Here is a 13,973-nt window from a genome sequence, read left to right as displayed (position 1 = left end):
TTGGTTTGTTGGCCGGACATCAGAGGACAAATCTCTGTGGATGTGGCAGATATTTGAATATTTACTGTATATACTGTAAACTTCACATTATGGCTTAATAAAGAACACTTGTAACCAGAAAACAGATGAGGTGATTTAAAAAGAGGACATTTAACATAATCATAAGCCATTCATTATTTAAAGGAAGAACTAAACTTTGAAGAAAAGTATTTTGAACAGGACTTAATAGATAAAATGCTTCACCAATTCTTATCAAACATATTCATCTGCTTCTTCTGGGGGAGAGGACCAGACTTGTGCATGACTTTTCAAACATTATCTTGGCTCATGAGGGTAAGAAAACAGACAACATACAATAACATGTTTATTGTCTGAGTTTTTGTAAGATTATTATGAACAAAGCTGCTGATCCTCTAATACATTAACTTTCACAAGTATCTGAAATGGAAAACAACCTAGATTTGTCACTAGTGTGAACCGAAATGTCAATATAATTCATAGTCTGAAGTGTATTTGCAGCACACATATTTCTTTGCAAAGTGAGGATATTAATGGTATGTTCGATAGACATTGAAACCCAAACCACTTCCATATACGTGGAAGTTTGGTCAAAATAACATTATATTTACTGGATGTGTGCATCGTTTCACATCAGTACATTACATTTATCGTAGTTTCTTTGTCCACAATATAAGAAATAAAATGGTGGATCTTTATTTCAGCTAAATAAACATGGCACAAACGCCTGTGTGTTATAAACAATGCTGTAGTATTGTAAGAACTGATGTGCATGTTACTCCATTCCATTACTATGCCTTTACCGTGAAATGGCATAAGGAAAGTGTATTATTTTATAAATGATGCTGATTGCACTCGTTCAGTCCTACCTTTACTCAAAGCAAAGGCCCAGTTTTCCAAATGTTTTTGTTTATATGTTAATAAATATAAATATGATAAATATGATGTACTGATGTATGATGTGAAACGCATCGAGTTATTTTATTCTACAACAACTTATTATAATATATAATAAAGTTATACACCAAGTCCAAATAGGCCTAAGATCGGGATGTGGTGTGCTCTAAGTCCTCTTTAGGCACAGGGGGTTGGTCCTCCAGCAGTGACAGATGGTGTTGAAGAGGCGGCAGCGGCAGGAGGCACACGGGTCACAGCAGAGGGTCCGACTGGAGCAGCTCTCCATCAGACGACTGCAGCGGCGAGGAGGGCTCAGGAGGGCCGTGTGGAGCCTCTGCTGGACACCAAACACCACATCAAGATTTAACCTACAAAGATGTTGGCTGCTGTTTGAAGTTTAGTTTGACCATATATATATATATATATATATATATATACACACACCAATACACATTCCTGGGATCACTCACTTTGTTCAAATGTAAGACAGAGTTAGTGGCTGTTACTGTCTATGTCTTTACCCACCCCAAGAATCTGACCCAGGCCAGAGGAGTTTAGGCAGTGTATTGGAGGTTGATGAAAAATGTTGTTGAATTTTTAACATGTCAGTAAAGTATAAGAAATATGAGGAAATGGTTGTATTTGCTAAGATCTAAAATGTAGGTTTCATATACACAAGCTTGTGACCGCTGTACTTTCACAACATTTTCAGCAAAAATACTCACTGGGACAGGTCTTTCCTGCTGTAGAATGATTTTTCTTCTTGCAAAGAGTCGTCTGTTTTTGGCTTGGCCCCAAACTAAAGACAAAAGAAACACATTTAATAAAATGCAATGAAACATAAAATAAGTTATTAAGACACATATAAACTGGCCTCAATGTCTATTTTATTCTTTAACATCCTTTTCCTGTGATATTTCTCATCCAAAGTTATAAACTGCTCTGCTAATTTATTCTCCAAATAAAAATAAAAAAGTGTGGAGGGTCTGGGTTCTAGGGTCTGGGTAAAAACAATGTACAGAAAACTTATAGCAATCAAGTGCTCATCAGGGGGACAAGTATTTATAAAACAAAAGATAGCCCATAATGTCTGGTTGTTATGTGGGCAGATTCAAGATCCGAGGCATCATTTAGTTTGACTAAAAATCCTTTAGTACAAGAGGGACGCTAATGTGTGCTCACATGACAACCAGGCAGGCTATCTTTTGTTTCATGGCCTTGTGTTTGAACGTCATCAAAATGGTCTACGTTAATAATATATCAGGAGGACACCAAACGACTCATGTAGTATCATGTCAGCATCATGGATACAGATTCAGATTACGTAAACCATCTGTGCTATAGAAGCTCATGTCAGATGTGCCTGTAGTGTGCCAAGAGGTCTGACATACACTAGGAGTGAAGTTAAATAATAGTGACCATCTACAGTGACCAGGCTTATTTTCTGATCAAATCTTCAAGCAGGAAATGGTAAATGAAATGTGATAAAAATGTAATTGTTTTGTTTTTATCATACATTGTGCAAATGTAGTCGGTCAATTCCTGAGGACAATTTGTGAAGTAGGCTGCGTTACAACTGATGCTATTATGTCTCAAATGACTCCAAATGTATCCTTCTTTAGGAAACAACAATAAACCAGTGTTATTTTGAAATCATGAGAGGTGTCAATGCACCTGCCTAATCTATCAAATGTAATTTACTGAACATGATGCAAGTTTGACTCCATCCTTGAGCTTTAATGGTCCCACTGGCCTCTTTATGCCTCAGAATCAATCACAAAAGGCTTTTGGAACGTAATGGGAAAATCTGTTTTAGTCCAAAAAGCAGATCTACAGCTAGACAATTGCTTCATGAGGTTCAAATCCAAATATGAACCCGATTCATCAGAACATAAACATGTCCTTTACTGAAAAACAAAATCAAGTCATGTAAGACTATGTCCAGAAGCCCTCAAAGACAAGGGGGATATTAAGTGTTTTTGAGGTAATTTTGTTGAATCCCTCCATCAACTTTAGGAGAGATTTCTCCTCAATTTTATAGGGAAAAGCATCTGGTTCAGTAACACTGTGTTTTTTAATTAAGAACTTTGTTATCTATATCTGAAAAAAGAAATACATAAAATGTGTACTTTCTTAGGTAAATTAACCTACTTAATAAATACTGAATAAATAATAAATAGTCTTACTTAGTCTTGTAATAAATCTCTGATGTCAAAGCCCATTTAAGTAGTTTGGCCAGTCTCACTATCACGTTTTTTTTCCAAAAAGTCCAGGTGAAATTTATGTAAAAAGCCTATTAAACTAGACTGGGTTTGCTATATAGAGAGGCTGAATTATTTTAAGAATCAACAGTAACAATAAAATCAAACGTGGATGACACATTGTGACAATCAAGAAACAAGAGCTGGAATCCTTCTCAGAGCACATCAATGCTGTGGACCTGACTATCAGGTTTACAAGAGAAGACGCTGAGGAGAACCGTTTGGCCTTTCCTGATTGTTCCATTATCAGAGGAGAGGACGGGAAGTTCCAAATAGAAGTATAGGAAACCTACTCACAGGGATCAGACCTGCTCTTTGGCTCTGACCACCCACTACAGCACAAGCTGGGAATGATCAGAACATTACAACACAGAGCCCAAGAGGTGCCCACCAGCTCAGAGCCCAAGAGGTGCCCACCAGCTCAGAGCCCAAGAGGTGCCCACCAGCTCAGAGCCCAAGAGGTGCCCACCAGCTCAGAGCCCAAGAGGTGCCCACCAGCTCAGAGCCCAAGAGGTGCCCACCAGCTCAGAGCCCAAGAGGTGCCCACCAGCTCAGAGCCCAAGAGGTTCCCACCAGCTCAGAGCCCAAGAGGTGCCCACCAGCTCAGAGCCCAAGAGGTGCCCACCAGCTCAGAGCCCAAGAGGTGCCCACCAGCTCAGAGCCCAAGAGGTGCCCACCAGCTCAAAGCCCAAGAGGTGCCCATCAGCTCAGAGCCCAAGAGGTGCCCACCAGCTCAGAGGGCAAGAGGTGCCCACCAGCTCAGAGCCCAAGAGGTGCCCACCAGCTCAGAGCCCAAGAGGTGCCCATCAGCTCAGAGCCCAAGAGGAAAGAGGGAAAACACGTCCGGAATGCTCTCTCAGCCTGTGGGTCCCCGGCTTGAGCTCTAATCTAAGTGCATTTTTGTTAAAAAAGAGATTTTAAACATAAATGGAGGTTTAAGGTACAACTTACGGGTCGTGCAAAATAGTGTCTTGAAACCCTGGACATGAAACCCATTACAGGGCTGCTACTCTGTGTAGGCCCTGTCCGTTGGGCAACAGAGGTGCACATATAGAGGCCAAAGCCGTGACTCTGCCCTCAAAACACGTCTCTCACCTGTAATGCACACATTTCCCCAAACGGGATCTTATTTGTGATGATAGTGCTTATAACCAAGCATGTGCTTAAGATGCATTCTCTTTTCTTCATTCGGTGTTGAGTCCCTCCCTAATTTGTAATTTTAGTTGTAATGTTTAGGCACAGCATGGTGATGGTGATGGTGATTTTTACCAGACACAAGGCAGCCAGTGACAACTGTGTCCATCCCACTACAAAAGGTTTGTTTTTATTTGAGCCTCTACTACAGTAGATATTTAGATCTTATCTATGTGATCATGTTCCTTCTAGAATCCAAAGCATATTCACACAGTAATGAAATAATTATTTTGTGTTTCCTCTAACTTTAAACTATATATAATGTGCGATACTATGTGCGTCCGGTATGCACTGATTATTGATAAATCTTCAGCTGAGTCTTCCTCGGTCAGAAGGAACAGACAACTCCAGTTCACACTTTGAACATTTATTGAGGGGATCAAACATTGGGAGGAGGAGGTCTATATACAGATGGGTTGAGAGGAAAGGTGCGAGGGTGTGTGTGTGTGTGTGTGTGTGGTTATCTGGGCTCTGCTCCTCACACAGTGATGGCAAAACCAGTAATGGAAAAACACACGGCATACGGGCCTTAAGGAACTACAATGAACCCTGTTGCATTGTGGGATGTGTAGTACTTTCCCGGGGGACTTTTAACATATAATATGCAAACACATCTTAAAATGCCCAGATAGGCACAACATCCTGACACAGCTTTCAATAAGTAAGAGATTGCAGTTTTGGATTCTCTCATTCTTTTAACATTGTCCCGCACTATTCTCTTGTCTTATGTTGGTCTTAGACGGAATTACCTCAGAGATAACAGAAACAACAGAGATGGACTCTTGTGTGACACAAGGTACAATAATAGAGTCATTGTTGTTTTAAACAACCTTCTTTTACACATAAGCCAAAGTACGACCATCCACCTATTTGCTTTACCTGACCAGCCAGTCCCTTCCACATTCTGTTCCAGTAGTCTGTCAAAACGTGTTGAGAATGGCTGGTCAGGCAACTATTTGCTGACAATTGTCAGGCTTATAGCGATATTCTTTCCAACACAGATCAGAATGTCCACCGATGAGACCTCCATGTCTCAAGACACACCAAGGTGCTTTATTCACTCCACACTCGTAAGTCACAACAGTTGCCACAGCTGCCCTGGGGCAGACTGACTGAAGAGTCTGCCACTCTACACCATGAGCCCCTCCTGCTCACTGCACATTTAATGCTAGGCAAAATGGTTGAAGTCTCTTGGACACAAGAAATTACACTACAGACACAGGTGCTCCACTGTAGTGTAAGTTTTTTGTTTGTTTGTTTTTTTCCCAGCGGTCCCCCAAGTCTAGTCTTGCTTAGCTTCCGAGAACTGACGAGATTGGACATTGACAAGCGGGTATGGCTCCAAAGTGCTTTAATCTGCTCCATCATACAGTAACACCATGGAGAAGAGACTATGATTCATGCATATTAGGAGCAATATATATAGCGATACATATATATACACGCGCACGCACACACTAAAAAGACTCACCCGTGTCGTTTTCAGTCGTCCTGGTGTCTTTCTTCGTGTACTCTGCAAAGGCCAAAGGGAAGGCGAGCAATAAAAAGCACAAGTGTTTTCCTGCTACGTTCCTCATCGCGATGAGGGACTCTGAAGCTCAGACACGAGGTGTGGTGCGGATCTTGGGCCGATGACTGGATTCTCCACGTAATAAACCCTGCACCAGCTCCGTGATTCACCTGGTGTGTTTTCATGTGGTTTAGGCTCTGTGAAGACCTTTTTATAAACTACTCCACAGTTGACCCGCGAGCTTGTTGCGCCGCCCACGAGAACAACGAAGGATGTAAATCGGCTGCCATAGCAACGCCATCGTTTCTGCCATTAAGAAACATGCTCAGTGTGAAATAAAAACAGTACATATTTTAGATTAGAATACATATGCTTCAACATAGGCCAAACGAAAGAGTCATAATCATAGTCATTATTCGCTCACACGGACACTACATGACATACATGATACGCGGCTTGAGTGAAACATACATACAATGAAAACAACAACAACAACAACAACAACAGAGATTTACAGTTCACAATTTGCCAAATCATGCAAGAGTCAGTGCCTTTTAATACATTTGCAGATGACCTCACCTTTTTATGAGCACTGGAAGAAACTATTCTGTCCCTTATTCAATTGAATGACGTTTCATAAAAGCCAATATCATGCAGCTAATGCATGTCTGGACTTCTTCTATTGCCTTGTCGTGAGAACTACATTTCATCAGTGATCACAGAAAGCGATTGTGTTGGAGAAGCCTTGTGAATGTATTTTATAATTGTATTCATATTGTACATCGGACATAATGCCTCTAATCTCTTTCTCATATTTCTTCCACATGGATTCACTCTACAAGGGGTGCTCATATGTATTATGTGAAGTGCATATTGAAAACATTTTTAGTTGGTGAAACATCCTTATTCAGACATTGACACACCCAAATGAATGTGTTTTATGTCCATAAGAAGCTGTGATAACAGATTCACACAGAAAATATAATTTATTAATCCCATAGCGGCCTTCATTGAAGAAAAACATCTCTTGCCCCAAATCACTGCGCCCAAGTGTGCACTGAAAACAGAACAAAGAGTTCCTCCTTTATTCAGGGGAAGAGTAGCCACACTGACACCTACTGGCTTTAGAAAAAGACCTCAAAACTATTCTTATCAATGTGATATTTTTATACCTTGTTATTTAGACATCGCTGCATCTGCGTACACATCATAGTGTGTGTTTCACAATGGGAGCAAAGTGTAAAAAATAAAAATAAATAAAACGTACATACTCATATATTACTTGACATTCTTCGTCAGGTGGTCCAAATGTTTTTGTCTCTTCTCCAAAACGTCCTTCAAACGCTCCAACTCTCTCTGTTTGTCTCTCAGCGCCCTCTGGAGGCGATGGTTCATCTCCTCCAGTGACTCACAAAAGGACTGATCCCGAAACATGAACCAGTTACTGACAGCTGCTATTTCGGTTTGTTTGTTTGTTTTTTACAGAGAGAAGTGAGCTCACCCGACTTTGATCGAGACTTTCAAATAGATCTGTAGAGTTGACCAAACGCAGGAAGTACCTCACTGCATCACTGAAAAACATATAAAACCTCATAAAACAAAGTCCATCTTCAGCAGACTGCCTCAACACTCACCAATGATACATATCTTTGTGCAGTGTCACATTTTCTAGAAATAGTTGAAGGTGAGTTTGTCTTAATTTTAGAAAATCCTCCTCAAATGTATTTTTAAACCTGCATTTTGAAGGAAAGGGCAAAGAAATGCAGGGGAACAATTCTTTAAGCTGCAATAAGAACATACAATTTGACTCAGAGACTTGTTACATACTGTATTTAATGTGAATTCATAATAATTTACCTTTTTGTTGAGTTTGTAGAAATCTGTGTATCTTCTGAAAATGACCCAATTTCCTTTAATGTCACTTACCAAAATCTTATAAACCTATAACTCAAAATACACATGAATAGTGTTGTAACTAACAGAGTTTCATTGTTATCGTATAAATAATATCCAATTATCGTTAGAATACAGCAGATTGTTTAAGTACCGTAAACTTGGCCCTCTTATCCAGGATCTTGTAGCCCAGTAAAGTTGAGGTCCATCCTTCACTCTCTGTTTGCAGCACTGAAGATGAACTGTGCTCCACACACGTGCTGCCCTCCTCTACTGGACACTCACCACCTTTTACCCACGGCGAAGGGACTTCATTTTTAGAGGCAGTCCACTTATTTTTGATCCAACTGCCGGGGAAAGGGACAGGAACACAGGGGGACACCATGATCCTGTAACTTGTGCAGTTGTGTTGTAAGCACAGGTTCTTATGGGGCAAGTTTTGCAACCTCATCAAAAACACTTAAGTGTGTTCATGCAGGACAGCACTAGTAAGGGATTTAACCACACCTTCTTGTAAGTTTCCCATTACAACACAATTCTAGACTTTATTTCATTCTAAAAATAAAAACACTATGTAAAAAAATAACCAGCCAGTGTCCTGAGAATGAATGTATTGTTCTTTTAGAAGAAAAAAAAAATGACCATAAGGATAATTATAACTGTAGTATACTATAAAATATCTTAAAACATGGGTAAAGGGCAATCATTGTTTTAACAGCCTATACATTGCGTGAGCCTGAAGTACAGAAAAGGTTATGGTCATCAATCAGTGTTCACAATTTGCTACATGATAGCATATATTACTGATATAAAATTAAAGATGTGGAACAAGCAAGAAGCAAGTAGGCCTACAATATGGCTACTTGCTTAAACTATTTAGCCTAAATTTATCTCACCTGTCTTGAAAGTCATCTCAAACTCAAGTGGCTACAATTAAAATAAATAAACCAATACCAAAAAAAAGGTTTAATCATTTTTATCTTCAGATTAGTTTAATCTTGATTAAACTAATCTGAAGATAAAAATGATTAAACCTTTTCTTAGTTTAATGCATTGTAGGGTATACTTTTCCATGAGCTCATACCTAAAGTTTGTCCTGTATTTAGACTTTTGAGTTCAGCATCAAGAAGCTGACCTACGTTTGACAGTGGGAAACTCCACAGTGGGAAACGTCAGCCAACCATGTGACCACAACGATAATGTCACGTTCACGGTCACTTTTATCTCTGGGAATTATCAGATTGTAAAAGCACAATCAAAAACTATTTATAAACATACAGTATGTTCTCAATCAAACTATTAATTTGTACTTTCCCGATGTAGTGAATTACCTTTCAAGCCACAAATGTTAAAAAAGGACAATATAGTGCCCATAATGATTACATTAGTTAGGTTAAAACCATTAAGTCTCTAAAATCTTACAGTTGTGAACTTGTTTCCAAACCCACCTGCTCCGCCGCGCTGTTCCTTACTCTGTTTGATCCGCTGTCACGAAATAAACAACAATTGCACTTTTACATCATAGTCTTTCGTACGCAATAATACATTCGGTCGATGTGTTTGGCGGAGTTTCATGCGCGGGCGTCTCCTCTCCCTCTCGCGCAGCGTTAGCCTGTCGCGTGTTAGCAAACAGCAGCGTGTAGCGTGTGGTGAATGGAGGAGCAGCGCTTCCTCTTCTTCCTCATTGTTTGGCGAAAGGGGCAGTTCTGCTTTCAGGGTCATATACAGTAGATGATGAACCCACAGACCGGACAGGCACCAGTGAGAAGTCCACAACTCGCCATGGAGCTGCAGACGGGCACGGGCTGTGTGAATCTGGGCAGTCTGGTGAGCACTTTGCCGGTGATCCCGTACCAGAAGCTGACGGACCTGTACTACCTGAGCAGAGGCGGCTTCGGCACCGTGTTCAAGGCTCAGCACTCGGACTGGAGGACTACGGTGGCCATCAAGTGCCTCAAGCTGGACTCCCCGTTTGGAGAGAAGTGCGTGGTCCTCCTCTGATGCGTGTGCAGTGGTGTCCTGTCAAAAACAAGTGTTAAAACCATGCATGCGGTTGTTGTACATGTGCCACAAATACCGAACGATCATGTGCTGTGTTGTTGTGTTTCAGAGAGAGGAACAGTTTACTGAAGGAAGCTGAGGTGCTCCACAAGGCCAGGTTTAACTACATAATACAGATTTTTGGTGTCTGCAACGAGCCTGAGTTCTTCTGCATTGTCACCGAGTTCATGAGCAATGGATCCTTGGATTTGCTTCTCCATGAGGTATTTTTAATCCTAATAAGCAACACAAATATGTGTCTGTGATAATAATGATTAAATGTTGACACAAGCTTTGTAAAAAAAAAAAAAATCATCCAATGTACTCTATAAGTGAAGTTATATGTTGCTGTTGTGTCCTTTATTTTGCCTCAACATTATCTTCTTTGTTGAAACTCAAAACTGCAGACAGAGAAGTTGGTTGTTTTTATGTTCTGTACATGTGACAGCAAATTTAAGCTTTGGCCTTTTCCCGACTTTGTGTTAATATTATGTTAACTAAAATTAATGTTTGTTTTTCTCACTCAGACGGACATGTACCCTGAACTAGCCTGGCCGTTAAGACTGAGGATCCTGTATGAAATCGCTCTTGGAGTGAATTACCTTCACCACATGAACCCTCCCCTTTTACATCAGGACCTCAAGACACAAAACATTCTGTTGGATGGAGAATATCATGTCAAAGTCAGTAATTTTAAGGACAATGAATGAACATGAGGCATGTTTAAACTAGAGTTTCACTTTTACACTTCCTCTTTCCAGATTGCTGACTTTGGTCTTTCAAAATGGCGACATTTATCACTTAGCAAAGCCTCTGGATCCAAACCCACAGAAATGGGAGGCACGGTGATTTACATGCCCCCAGAGAAGTACGACCCCTCGGCCAACAACAGGAGTCGGCGTGCTGATGTTAAACACGACATGTACAGGTTAGACCTTAGCTGCCCTTCTTGGATTTTAAGTAGTTTATTTATTTCATACAGTAGATATATGTTTGATTTAACTGAAATGAATGGAAACTAGACTGACTGATCTCGGGGATACACCATTTTGTTAGAACACCCTACGAAATAAAAAAATAAGGAAGTGCGATGTCTTATCTAGTCTATTTCTGGTAATGCTTAAAGATAAATACGTAATACAGTTCTTGCCAAATTGGATGAGTCACTTCCTCCAAGTAGAATTTCCAGTTTGTAAAAGGGAGGGCAAGTTGTAAAAGTCCCTCTGGCTTTTAGGGGAAAACCAGGGAGAAAGCAAAACTAAACTTCAATTTCGATTTTTGACTTTTCAGCTATGCAATCATTATGTGGGAGGTACTGTCCAGGCAGATCCCTTATGATGGTAAGTATATTAATTTGTGTAACTTGCATGACTTTAATGGAGCCATTTTAAACTATATGTTTGTGTTTTAGAGATGAACAATCCCATGCAGATAATGTTCAGTGTGATCCACGGTACTCGTCCTGACACAAGCTTAGACAGTCTTCCTGCCCACATTCCTAACAAAGAAGTACTGCTCAATTTAATAACCAGCGGCTGGTCTGCGAACCCTGATGAACGTCCGACTTTTCTCAGTGAGTCCATAAAACTAAGAAGAGTGGTAAACCTCGATAGGCTATAACATTGTTTCACTCCGTTTTCCTCCCTCAGAATGTTTGGTTGAGCTGGAGCCAATGCTTCGGAGCTTTGATGACATTGACTTCCTGGAGGCAGTACTGGATCTCAAAAGGTCAAAGGTCAGTAAAAACGCATCTTAACAAATCATCTTCTTGTACCGCATTGAACCACCAAGACCTAAACAGCTTGGTCTCACTAATATTGGTCAATGGTCATTATTATCTCCAGGAATGTACATGATCTGATTTGTCGTATGAGGTCGTAATTGCTATTGTTGCCAATTATTTGTGACGGATTATTGTGCATTCCAACTAATACTAGTTTTATGTTAAACAATCTATATTGTGTTTATGCTTGTAATCTTTTTTTCAAAATAATGGATTTTTCTGTTTTTATAGAGGAGGGCAGAGTGTTGTTCTACTTCTCCACCAATTTCCTGTCCAAAGAGGAGTGATGAGGACATGAGATGTAGACACAACCCCATGGTAAATTCACTTTCAAGTGGCAATTATTATTTTTTATCTATGATAGTTTTAATCATCTGTGGTCATCCGTTAATCCACAGGAAAGACCCCCCTCTGGCTCAGGGTCTTGCTCCTCACCAGAGACTGAACTGTCTTTACCACATATTCTCACCAGCAAGCTTCCTGAAGGTAACACAAGCATACTCATTAAAATGACAGACTTAATCTCAGTAATGCAGAGTAATAATATGTGAATACTTTTATTTCTTTTGTTTAAGGCTTGCCACCCTCCTTCATTCCCCCAGACCTGCCTGGATCGCTGAAGTCCTTCGACCCTTCCACCAATAACCTGAACGGACGACAGAGCCCCGAGCAGAAGTTCAACATTCCTGTTAATGGTGCTACCTCTGAGTGTTCAACTAAACCGGACAACACTATACTCAAGCCACAGATGCCAGGTAACCGACATCTTAAGGAATATCTAAATGACCATCTTTGTAATGTTGTGTCATTTTAAAATTCTGATCTATTTCAGAGTGTTGTTCCCCGCCACGGCAGTCGCCACCTTTACGAGGCCCAATGGAAGATTGGATTGCTACTCGTCGGGAGGAAATTGTATTGCAAATGACTGATGCGTGTCTGTACCAGACTCTGGATACCTTCATAGCTCAGGATTTGATTATGCAGGAGGACTATGAACTGGTTGTGAACCAACTGACAAGAACTGCCAAGGTTCGCAAGCTTCTGGACAACTGTCACAGACACAATGAAGACTTCTGCCGCATTGTTGTATCCAAGCTGTATTTCAACAAGCAAATGGGCCTGAAGCCGTATCCACCTGAAATTGCCTCTTTTTCGCCCGCTGGACCCAGTGCCAGTGACTCCATGTCCAGGAACACGTAGTAGCCACAGACACTGACCAACTTTACACTCTCTACTCGCACATGTTTCTGCCTAACCAAAACGGATAAGTGGCATTTGTGTCATCTACTATACCAGTATTTCCTTCTTTTGTACTCTTTTTATGTTATTTATAATTACAGCTTTTAAATGTACTTTTTGGGGAGAATTACTCACAAATGTGTAAATGAAACAAAATCTATACAATGGTTAAAAGCTGAAAATGTCAGGTCAGAATGATATCGTTTGAGCGTACTACAATATGCATAATATCATTTTGGAACTTGACTCTTGAGTTTCAGTTTTGATTTTAGACATATACTATTATCACACACCATTTTCTGCAGATTTATCCTTCTAATTCTTTGTATATTAATTTGCACTAAAACTGCAGTAGAATGACACTTCCAAAAGTAAACAATAAGTTGAACCGTGAACAGCTTCCAGAGCTCGGTTCATTATAGATTAGTTTTACTTTTGGTTTTGTGAATGGATCTGGCTGGTTTGAAGAAACACTATTTTATAATAGTGTAGTTTGTGAATAAAAAAATATACTATTTATTTACAGTCTGTGCCAAATAAAATTAATATAATTTTAATTAATGCAATAATGTGTTTATAGCTTCTAGATAACATATGTTTAGTGTCACTCATGGGGAGGATGTGCTAATAATGTCTTTGCTAATATTTCATCAGTGAATGTTAAGAAATTACAGTAGATGTGGCACTTTTAAACTTGAATGCAAAATGTATGCTTCCATTTCTCTGGATGAAAACTGCCTTTTGCTCAGTAACTGTGCCTCAATCGGTGTTTTAATACTCAACATTGAATATAACTCAACCGAACTGAGCCTTGAATCCTGTAACAAAATGTCTCATATTTGTATTGTAGACTAGGGTTGCCCTTTTATACATATGATTATTGTTTATGGCCATTCTTTTTTGTAAAATTCCCTAAGTAATACAATGTCAAGTAGTTATTTCAGTAAGTTCATATGTAGCTTTTGGAAAGTAGAACCTTCCTCTTACACCTTCTTGGGCAATAAAAACTAAAAGTAACTTTTTTTATTTCGGCTGTGTTTTTTTTGCCACAAATATTTACCATGTCATTGTCATTTTGTGAAGTGTATTCTCTTGATTCTCTTGTGATGTAAATGTTGACCCAGGAGAAGCCACTTTC

General features: G+C 39.8%; 2 protein-coding genes and 1 long non-coding RNA gene across 4 annotated transcripts; 1 reads left to right on the top strand and 2 right to left on the bottom strand.

Annotated features, from left to right (window-relative positions):
• Nucleotides 1-446: 446 nt before the first annotated feature.
• asip2b (agouti signaling protein, nonagouti homolog (mouse) 2b) lies at nt 447-6,133 on the bottom strand. 2 transcript variants are annotated; one of them, XM_072440374.1, is made up of 3 exons: nt 5,842-6,133; nt 1,641-1,714; nt 447-1,252 (listed from the first exon to the last, which is right to left on the bottom strand). In XM_072440374.1, the coding sequence occupies exons 1-3, from the start codon at nt 5,945-5,947 to the stop codon at nt 1,082-1,084; spliced, it is 351 nt and encodes a 116-aa protein (XP_072296475.1). In that variant the 5' UTR covers nt 5,948-6,133; the 3' UTR covers nt 447-1,081. The 2 variants fall into 2 exon arrangements, with proteins under 2 accessions (XP_072296475.1, XP_072296476.1); XM_072440375.1 differs by having other exon boundaries at nt 448-1,249.
• A 555-nt stretch (nt 6,134-6,688) lies between these two features.
• On the bottom strand, nt 6,689-8,118 carry LOC140356349 (uncharacterized). The gene is made up of 6 exons (XR_011926069.1): nt 7,928-8,118; nt 7,738-7,821; nt 7,515-7,663; nt 7,382-7,451; nt 7,152-7,299; nt 6,689-6,937 (listed from the first exon to the last, which is right to left on the bottom strand). It is a non-coding gene; the product is annotated as an uncharacterized lncRNA (long non-coding RNA).
• A 1,126-nt stretch (nt 8,119-9,244) lies between these two features.
• Nucleotides 9,245-13,855, top strand: LOC140356347 (receptor-interacting serine/threonine-protein kinase 2-like). Its single transcript, XM_072441221.1, has 11 exons — nt 9,245-9,755; nt 9,884-10,037; nt 10,341-10,496; nt 10,575-10,741; nt 11,104-11,153; nt 11,225-11,386; nt 11,463-11,548; nt 11,828-11,914; nt 11,995-12,082; nt 12,172-12,351; nt 12,429-13,855. Exons 1-11 carry the CDS (start codon nt 9,505-9,507, stop codon nt 12,794-12,796), a joined length of 1,749 nt encoding a protein of 582 aa, XP_072297322.1. The 5' UTR covers nt 9,245-9,504; the 3' UTR covers nt 12,797-13,855.
• Nucleotides 13,856-13,973: the final 118 nt, after the last annotated feature.

The sequence above is a fragment of the Eucyclogobius newberryi genome, unplaced genomic scaffold (assembly GCF_026437365.1).
Source record: "Eucyclogobius newberryi isolate DKJ021-1_F unplaced genomic scaffold, fEucNew1.0.hap1 SCAF_12, whole genome shotgun sequence".
Lineage (NCBI taxonomy): Eukaryota > Metazoa > Chordata > Actinopteri > Gobiiformes > Gobiidae > Eucyclogobius > Eucyclogobius newberryi.
The sequence above is the reverse complement of the archived record's forward strand: the minus strand, read 5'-3'. Positions and strand labels throughout refer to the sequence as shown.

Excerpts from the sequence above, each read along its gene's own strand:
- asip2b (XM_072440374.1), bottom strand. The coding sequence starts at position 5,947 with ATGAGGAACGTAGCAGGAAAACACTTGTGCTTTTTATTGCTCGCCTTC. Across the intron at positions 1,715-5,841 it reads GACGACTGAAAACGACACGG|TTTGGGGCCAAGCCAAAAAC; the intron begins GTGAGTCTTTTT and ends TTTTGTCTTTAG. Across the intron at positions 1,253-1,640 it reads AGCAGGAAAGACCTGTCCCA|CAGAGGCTCCACACGGCCCT; the intron begins GTGAGTATTTTT and ends TTTGGTGTCCAG.
- LOC140356347 (XM_072441221.1), top strand. The coding sequence starts at position 9,505 with ATGATGAACCCACAGACCGGACAGGCACCAGTGAGAAGTCCACAACTC. Across the intron at positions 11,915-11,994 it reads GATGTAGACACAACCCCATG|GAAAGACCCCCCTCTGGCTC; the intron begins GTAAATTCACTT and ends GTTAATCCACAG. Across the intron at positions 12,352-12,428 it reads ACTCAAGCCACAGATGCCAG|AGTGTTGTTCCCCGCCACGG; the intron begins GTAACCGACATC and ends GATCTATTTCAG.